A 9,500-nucleotide genomic window follows, 5' to 3' on the forward strand; every position below is an offset into this window, starting at 1 on the left:
ATCGCTAATCATCAGAGAAATGCAAATGAAAACCACAATGAGATATTAGTGGTTACCAGAGGGTAAGGGGATGGGGGTGGGTGATGAGGGTAAAGGGGATCAAATATATGGTGATGGAAGAAGAACTGACTCTGGGTAGTGAACACACAATGGGATTTATAGACGATGTAATACAGAATTGTACACCTGAAATCTATGTAAATCTACTAACAATTGTCACCCCAATAAATTTAATTAAAAAAAAATTGCAACCTCTGTTTCATCAGTGGGAAAACAGGCTTGTCCCAGGCCGCACAGCCAGCACGGCACAAGTGGGGTCAGGACCCAGGCAGGACTCCTATGCTTTCTTTACTACAGTTTATTGGTCCTCTGAGCTGTGGCCACTCCCCTCTCCACTCCTCCCCATAACCCTGCAAGGAAGGACCAGCGAGTGAGGGAATCAGGGTCGTCCTGGAGCTTCAGGCCTGAGATGGGACCGGCCAGCGGCTGATGGTCTTCTTGATCCACGACACGTAGAGGGCCACAGCGGTGGCCACAGGAGGCTTGACGATGTCAGTGCAGTCCTGGGAGGCGAAGGACAGGATTCCAGCCACCTTGTCTTTGCTGCACACCAGGGGCCCGCCTGAGTCCCCCTGCGGGAGCCAAGGGACACAGGTCACCCTCAGTGTCCGCTGGAGGGGGCCTGATTATCCCTGGGGGCGGGAGATGATTCCAGGGCAGACCCCGCATGGCTATATAGCCTGGTCTCACAACTCACTGCTCCTGTTCCCACTTTTCATTTGCTCCTTTTTCCGACCACAGGGCCTTTGCACAAGTGTATCCATGCCATGACCATTTTCCTGGTGCTACAGTTCAAACCCCATCTCCACCTCCTCCTGACTGTGTGACAGTGGGCAAGTCATTTAACCTCTGTGCCTCAGTTTCCGCATCTGAGAAATGGGCTAATGCTAACGCTCTCAGAGAAGGGGGCGAGTAGGGTGTCTGGTTTGCCCCTGGCTGCAGGCTGCCCCCAATGCCCGTCACCTTGCAGGGGGCCCAGTTCCTTGACACGGCCTCTAGGCAGAGCATGTCGAGGGTGATGCCACCGTGCCAGAAGCGACTGTTGCTGCACATCCGGGCATCTCGCAAGTGTACACCCGGCTCCCGCAGCACTCTGGCCGGCCGCCCATCCTGCTGGGGCAGCCCCCAGCCAGCCACACTGCACTGCGTGCCCGCCGCCACTTCTGGCGCCCGGGGGGCGGGGCCAGGGGTCTGATGGTCCTGCTGTCTCACTTTCCTGTCCAGCTACAGCGACAAGAAGGGGTGGATGGAGAGGGGCAGCAGGGTTGGGGCCTGGGCTCACGGTCATTCCTCCTGCCCACCTACACCCACCCGACCCTCCGCACCTTAAGCAACGCGAGGTCATGCTCCAGATAGGGCAGCTGCTTGTACTTGGGGTGCAGGACTGCCGCACTCAATCGGAAGGCCAGGCCGGGTTCTCTGAGCGCATGCAGCCCCAGCACCAGCCTCAACAGCTGGGTCCTGCAGGTAGCGGGGTCAGGGCAGCCTGGGGACTCCCCACACCCCAGGCCTTGTCCCCGCCCCCATCCTCGGCTGCACTCAAGGCAAGGCCAGGGGTTACTCGCTGTGCCCCCGCCCTGCCCCTGGCTGGTCCTTCCCATCTCCTTCTCAGTCAGCCTCCTCCCGCCTCCTCCAGGAAGATGGCCCTGCTCCCAGCCTGCCCCAGACTCCAGTCCAGTCCTGGCCAGGGGCAGGGTTGCGTGTGTCCAAAGTGCTGGCCCCTCCACAGGGTCCTCAGCCTTATCCAGTGTGTACATGAGGCCCCAACCACAGCGACATGTTCCGAGGCTTGCACGTGACTGAAGTTGGGCCCGTCAGAACCTTACCCAAACTACATAGAAACAAGCTCTTTCAACAGGCTCTACGGGGCCCAACTGGGACACCATGTGACAACCTTCCTGATAATGCAGACAAAGGACCCGGCAGCAGAGCTGAGAGATGGGTCAGCTCCTGACCCCCTCAGATGAGCACCTGGATCGAGCTGGGCCTAAAGCCATCTTTGCCACTAGACTTTTCAGTTATGTGAGCCAACGGACCCCCTTTGGCCACTTCAGCAGGTTTGATCTGCACCCTTTAGTATTGGCCAGGCCAGAGGCAGGGCAGCTCCAGGATGGCTTTATTTGGTGGCTTCCTGGGTTGGTTCTGCCACCCTTGTAGGCTGGCTCTACCCTGTGGCCACAGTGGGATACACATTCCTGGGTGTCACAGAGGCCCAGCTCCACCTAGTTGGAAGGCACTTTGTTGTAGCAAGTAAAGCCTCCTCAGGAATCCCACAGCCTCATGTCACGTACGCAGGCCTGTGGTCAATGTCATGAACACTTGCCTCAGAAATTCCAGGAGAGGATAGGGGACCCCCATGCCCCTACCATTGGCATAGTCTCTCAGGACCCACCCCTAGTGAGAATGGGACAGGGGACTGTGGCATGGATTCTGGGACACCTGGGGTGCAGAGGGGCTGGGAAGGGCCAGGTCACTCATGGCTGGGTCACGCGGTGGGCAGCTGTCAACACCCACTGTGGGTGCACAAGGACTCCCCCACACAGGTGGGCACCAGCTTCCTGCAGCGAGACCATATGTGGACGGGAGTGGGGGACAGCCTCCTTACCCCCAATGATGAGGGTTTCGGATGTGTCGTCTCCTGGGGAGGGAGACAGAGAGCCAGGTTAGCTGGGTGCCTCGCCCCACCATGACCTTCCCACCCCAGGTCTAGGGCATGGACCCTGAGGTTAACCCCTAACACAGTCCCCTCTGTGCCTCCCCATGTGATCCCTCCCCACCCTTCACCCCCACATGGTGATCACCAGCATGTGACCATCTGGCATCCACCCCATCCCTTCATTCTGGGCCCCTTCAGGACCCCTCTGGACACCACAGCGTAGCCCCCATGCAGCCAGAGGGGCTGTTTAAAGTGGAGAAACTGGACCCTCACACCCCCCGGGTGGGATGTAAAATGGGATAGCCACCGTGCAAGCAATCTGGCAGTTCCACAAAGGTTCAACAGTTACCACCCGCCCCAGCAACTCCCCTCCAAGAGAAATAAAGATGCATGTCCACACAAATCTTGTGCGTACACGTCCACAGCAGCACAATTCACAGTGGCCAACAGGTGGACACAACCATCCATGGATGAACAGACAAACACAACATGTCCCATCCACACACGGAGTGTTGTTACACGGCCGTGAAAAGGAGGGAGGCGCTGACGCTCGCCACAACGTGGATGGACCCTGAACACATGGGGCTCATGAGAGAAGCCAGACACACAAGGCCACACAGTGTGTGATTCCACTTATGGGAAATGTCCAAACAGGCACGTCCACAGACAGGAAGTGGGTTCGTGGTTGTCAGGGGCTGGGGAAGGAGGTGGGGGGATGACTGCTGATGAGGACGGGGCTTCTTTTGGGGTGATGGAATGTTCTGGAATTAGATAGAGGTGCTGGTTGCATAATACTCTGAATGTGCTAAAAACCACTGAATTATGCACTTTAAAAGGGTGAACTGTGTGGCATGTGAATTCTATCTCAATAAATATTGAGATAGAATTTTTTAAAAAAATTGTTTTAAAACCAATCATGAATTGAAAAGAATTGATGAAAAGTTCGTTTAATGCTAAGGGGGGGTGGGGGGTGGAAGATGAGGGTAAGGGCGATCAAATACATGGTGATGGAAGGAGAACTGACTCTTGGTGGCGAACACACAATGGGATGTATAGATGATGTATTACAGAATGGTACACCTGAAATCTATGTAATTTGACTAACAATTGTCACCCCAATAAATTAAAAAAATAAAAGTTCATTTAATGCAAATCAGGTCAAAATCTTCCTATGATTCCCCACCACGCTTTAAACATCCAAACTCCCCATGACCCACATCAGCTCGCCTTGCCTCCTTTCCACGCCCCCTCACTCCACTGCAGCCACACAGACCGCCCTGTTGTTCCTCCAGGACACTGCCTCCATTCCCACCTCAGGGCCTTTCGCCCCAGACATTCCCAAGTCTGGCTTCTTCACTGGGTATCTGCTCAAATGTCTTCTCAGAGACACCCTCCCCAAACTTCCTTAATATAACCCTCCTCCCCTTACTTTGCTCTGCTCTCTTCCTAGCACTCACTCCTCCCTGACAGTGTATCACCCATGGACTGGCTGACTGCCCTCTATCCCCACGAGTTGTTAAGGGCAGGCCCTATGCCTGTCTTGTTTACAGCAGGCCTAAACAAAATGTGCTTAGCAAATATGGATGGCTAGGTGGATGAATGATGCATGGATGATGGATGATGGATGGATAGTTGATGGGTGATGGATGGGTGATGGGGGATGGATGGATGGATGGATGGATGGATGGATGGATGGATGGAATGGTGGATGGATGGATGGATGATGGAAGGAAGGAAGGAAAGAAGGAAGGAAGGAAAGAAGGAAGAAAGGAAAGAAGGAAGGAAGGAAAAAACGATGATAGGTGAATGGTTGGCTACCTCACCTGCTGGATCCCCAATTCATCATAGAGCCATTCTCATCCATCCTGGCCAGAATTCTGGGCTGCCCACTACCTACCGTGTTCCATCTCATGCTCCCTGGTACCCAGCCCTTGTCAAGCATATATGGTTTGGGGAGGCCATCGGGGGGGCTCAAATTCTAGCTCTGTGCTTCCTACCTGGCGATTCTGGGCAGGCTGCATAATGCTGGGCCATGGCTTCCTGCTGTGTAACCTGGGGTCGTATACACATGTGGCTATGGACCCTGCTACCAGGAGGCAGCCAGCCAGCCTGCGCTCCGCCTTCTGTGGTTGAGGGAATGTCCTTGTTCTCAAAAAACAGAGGGGCAGTGTGCCTGCAAGTCCCTCTGCAACGGTTCAGGAAAATGAACTATGTATCGGTACCACGCACAGACACCTAGCACGTTTACAACCAAGGCACCCAGGCAAGAGCAGACGGGAGTTCTCTCTGTAAGACGGAAATGAACAATACCTCTGGCCTGAAGTGACCTCTCCTGTACCCCAGGGCCCTGGCTCAGGCCTTGCTTCCTTTTCAGAGCAGCCGCCATTTCTTCCAGCAGTCCCCTTCTGAGGACAGGGGACTTGTTTCCAATCTCCGTACTGACATCCACCCATGGACTCCCGAACGCCAAACCTCCTTGTTTCGCTTCCACTCACCTGCACACAGGGTCCCTGAGGCCACCAGCACCAGCAGCAGAAGCAGATATAAGGGGGCCTCCATTGTGCTGCCTGGGCCCCCAGCGCCTCCCACACCCCACCCATCCCTTCCTATGGGGGAGGGGACAGTCACAGCTCCACGCTCCAGAGCACACACAGCCCCCAGCTGGTTTGTCACCCCCAAGCATTTCAGAGAGTGTTCTCTGCAAACAAAACCACATCACACCGGGAAAATTCACAAAAATTTCTCCTTGTCATCTCACATCCTTATTGTGTTCAACCTCCATCTCATACACAGGGGTTTTTATGTGTATAATTTTAATGTGATTGTTTTATTTGGCCCCATTCTCTTATCATGGCAAAATAGATACAACGTAAACTTTACCATTTTAACCATTTTTAAGTGCACAGCTCAGTGGCATTAAGTACATTCACATCATTGTGCTGCCATCCCACCATCATTTCCAGAACTTTCCATCTCCCCAAACTGACACTCTGTCCCCATTAATTAAACTCTTACTCCCCTGCCCTCCCCCAGCCCCTGGCCCCCACGATCTACTTCCTGTCTCTATGAATCTGACTCCTCTGGGGACTTCACATAACGGGGATCACAGTATTTGTTCTCCTGTGTCTGGCTGATGTCACTGAGCATCATGTCCTCAGGGTCCGTCCACGCTGTAGCAGGTGTCAGAGTGCTTCCTTTTCATGACTGAGTAACACTCCACTGTATGGATGGACCACATCTTGTATATCCATTCACACGTCCATGGATATTTGAGCTATTGCTAGTCTTTGGTTATTATGAGTAAAGATGGTACAAACGCTGTGTGCTCTGAGCACTTAGGGGAGTGGCCACACATCCAAGCTGTACCCATTAATGACGCTTGCCCTGGCCAGGCAGGGAGGGGGAAGGGTGCTGGCTCCCTGGGGCTTCCTACCTCACTCCCTCACATCCACTACTCAGCCCTCCCCCACCCACGTGATCCATCGCAGCCAATCACATTGCTCCACCCCCTGGCTACAAGGGGTTGGTTCAGGGCAGAGGGGCCCTAAGCAGGCTCGGTGAGGACCATCGCCTGGGTTTCGTCGACTGGGACTTTTCAGAAACAGCCCTCACTCTGTTCTGGACTTGAAGCTGCAAGGGTGTCAGCCTGGGGTGGCCCCAAGGTGAGAGGAATCCACCTGAGAACGAGGCCTGCAGACCTGCACAGAGGAAGCTGAGCATAGGGCTGTTTCCTCCTGCAGCTCTAACAAACTAACAAACCACCTCACATTTCATGCCTGAAACCACACAAGCTTCTTCTCTTAGTCTGGAGGCCAGAAGCAGTAAGTGGGCCCCAACGGGCTAAACCCAGGTGTGGGCAAGGCGGCTGGCTCTGGGGATCCAGAGGAGAATCATCCCCGCCTTTCCCAACTTCTAGAGATGCAGACTCTGGGGTGAGTGCGTGGGCATCTTTGGGGCTGTTAGCGTGCTGCCGGGGAGACAGAGTCTGGACAAAACCACTGCCTGGATCTGGCTGTGCATGAAGCCCCAGGCTTTTGAGTCACAGAAACCAGTGAAATTCCTTTGTGCTCAAGTCAGTTTGAGGTGGGCATTTTGTCCTTGGCTACTGCAAGGGTCATGACAAAGGAGAGGTGGCAGACAAACTCATCTATGTGCTGGGACTCTGGAGGCAAGTTCCCACCCATTCTCTCATTGGATGGCGTCTGGCACAGTTGGCTGTGGAGTTCTGTGTCCACCCAGTAGACTATGTGACATAGGGATGACTTTGTCAACCGAGATCGTGGTTACTTCAATGCCAACAGGAATCCCCATTTGGGACGTGGTGAGGAAAGACTTTATTCAGTGCAAAGAGCTCGACTGTGATGCGGCACAGCCATGGGACGGCCCAGGTGAGGTGGCCCAGTGTGACAGCCCCAGTATAATAAGCCACCTCCACCAGAAATGTGCCCTAGTGGGGTGGGAGTGGGGAAGCTGACTCAAATGTCCAAGTTTCCAATTGGCCCATTTCGATGCAAATAAGGACTCCAAATCCTCAGTCTGGTCAGAACAGAGCCACTCTGATTCGTCAGCTAAGATGCAGACAGGATATAGCCGCACCGTTTTGGTTGGACAAGGGAAGTCGAAGTCCTATTGGTTGAGTTTCCATCCTAGGAGCTCTCTGGTAAGTAAGGGTGACTCACCCTGCAGGAGCACAGCACAGGAGGCTGGCAGCCCAGTCTGTGGATTTTCTCTAACAGCAAACATGCAGCTTGGGTGAGAGGCCCCTGTAAACAATGGCTGCTTGACTCTGGTTATGAATCTGGGCTCAGTTAACCACAAGGAGTCCTTGTTGGCAGATATTCTTTTCGGAGTCAACAAGTTTAAGAAAAATTTACAAATATACAGAGGGTGCCAAAAAATGTATACACATTTTAAGAAAGGAAAACTGTATTAAAATTGTAATCCTCAATATATACCGATAGCAAAAGATGAATACAAGTCACGTTTGACTTCTATAATGACAAGAGGTGCTCAAAGTGCTTACCATCAAGTGTCCAGACACTTCTGATTACAGTGAACTACTGCATGAGCTACGTTGACCAGTGTCCACTTGTGTACATTTTTGGCACCCCCAGTATATATGTATGTGTGTGCATGTGCATGTGTGTATGTGTATATATATACACATACACACAATGTGTATATATATACACATTGTTAAGGTTCTGTCCTGCTTATCTTAACAATCCCAGGAATTAGGTTCCATTAGTGTTAGGGCGGTCAGATTTAGCAAATAAAATAGAGTGCCTGGTAAATTTGAATTTCAGATAGACAATACTTTTTTTGTGTAAGTTATGTACCAAATAGTGCATGGGATACCCTTATAATAAAATAAAAACTACTTGTTGTTTACCTGAAATTGAAATTTAACTGGGCAACTCTAATTATTATCCCCATTTTATAACTTAGAACACTGAAGTTCTGAATGGTGAAGCCACTTATCCTCGGCTAGGTTACAAGATTTGAACCTAGAGGCCTAGGATATTGTAGTCAGATCTGTGTGTGCAAAACCTCCTTTGGCAATCGTGTGGGATACAGTCTGAGACGGGAGATGGAGACAAGGTTGTGGCCATTTTACAACATGGCCCGTGACTCACGGTGACTGCTCCTATCAATGGGGTGGGTTTGCGTCCCCTCTCCTTGAATCCAGGTGGGCTCATGTCTGTTTCGACTAATCTTGTAGCAGCAGAAGTGGCACCATGTGACCGCCTTCTGGAACTGTCGTCATGGAGCCTGCACTGCCATGCTGTGAGGAAGCCCAAGGGGTAGATGTGGGGAGGTCACCTGTGCGCACTCAGTCCTCAGAGCCAAGCCCTAGTGTCGCCCCAGCCCAGGCACCAGACATGAGTGAAGACACCTCCTGATGACTCCAGGCCCCAGGTTTCCAGTCACCTAAAGATGAGAGTGGACAAGCCACTTGATTCCTGACCTACAGAATCTGAGCATAAAGAGGTGCTGGTGCCATGTAACTAAGTTCAGGTGGCGTATTCTGCAGCAGCATGTGGGACAGGGAGAAACCATCCGAGGCAGAGCAGAGGCCTGACCTACAAGTTCCACGGGGGTAGTCACAGGGGTTGGGTGACTAGGACAGCAGTTGGCCAGACTAAGTATCCTTGGCCTTTTGGGCCAGACAGTCTGGTTTGCAAGTACTCAGTCTGCAGCCGCACTCATGAAGAGCCCCAGACAGTAGAGAAGCGGGTGTGGCAGGTCTGGCCTGTGGTTCTGGTGTGCTGACATCAGGGTCTCCTAGTGCAGGCCGGGCTCTGGGACCCCAGGAGGCCCTTCCGTCTCACTGCCACTTGCTGGGTTCACAGGAAATGGCTGTCCCACTGCCCTCTATGTGCAGAAGCCGACTCAGCCCCCTTAGGAAATGCCTCCCCAGAAGAGGAAGGGAAGCTGTACACCCCAGGCCCAGGCCCCAGGAGACTGCTGGCCTGGCCATGGGCCTGCAGTGCTTGGAGAGGGTCATGTGCCCTGGGCCCGACAAAAGGGACCGGGTACATGTGGATGCTCCAGGGGCTGGGTCCTGGTAATGCAGTGGGGTTCAGAGGCACCTTGAATCAAGTGGACAAAGCCCGGATGAGGGGAATGGGTGTGGCTGCCACGGAGGCCGGACTCTGCTCAAACCTGGCCGAAGACACCAGCACGCAGGGGAGGATGGAGAGGCATACACCTGAGTGGCCCCAATGGCCCTGTGCTGCCCACAAGCCAGATACAAGGAAAGCCAGAAATGGAGACGACTGGG

At 53.1% G+C, this 9,500-nt stretch overlaps 1 protein-coding gene across 1 annotated transcript; it reads right to left on the reverse strand.

The window, feature by feature from the left end:
- Positions 1–458: 458 nt before the first annotated feature.
- GZMM (granzyme M) lies at positions 459–5,275 on the reverse strand (the record flags this gene model as incomplete). Its single annotated transcript, XM_081075589.1, is given in 7 exon segments — positions 459–632; positions 1,024–1,220; positions 1,223–1,266; positions 1,268–1,284; positions 1,386–1,521; positions 2,539–2,698; positions 5,212–5,275. Coding segments are annotated over 7 exon segments (792 nt in total).
- Between the last annotated feature and the right edge of the window lie 4,225 nt (positions 5,276–9,500).

This window comes from Rhinolophus hipposideros, assembly GCF_964194185.1.
Source record: "Rhinolophus hipposideros genome assembly, chromosome: 16".
NCBI lineage: Eukaryota > Metazoa > Chordata > Mammalia > Chiroptera > Rhinolophidae > Rhinolophus > Rhinolophus hipposideros.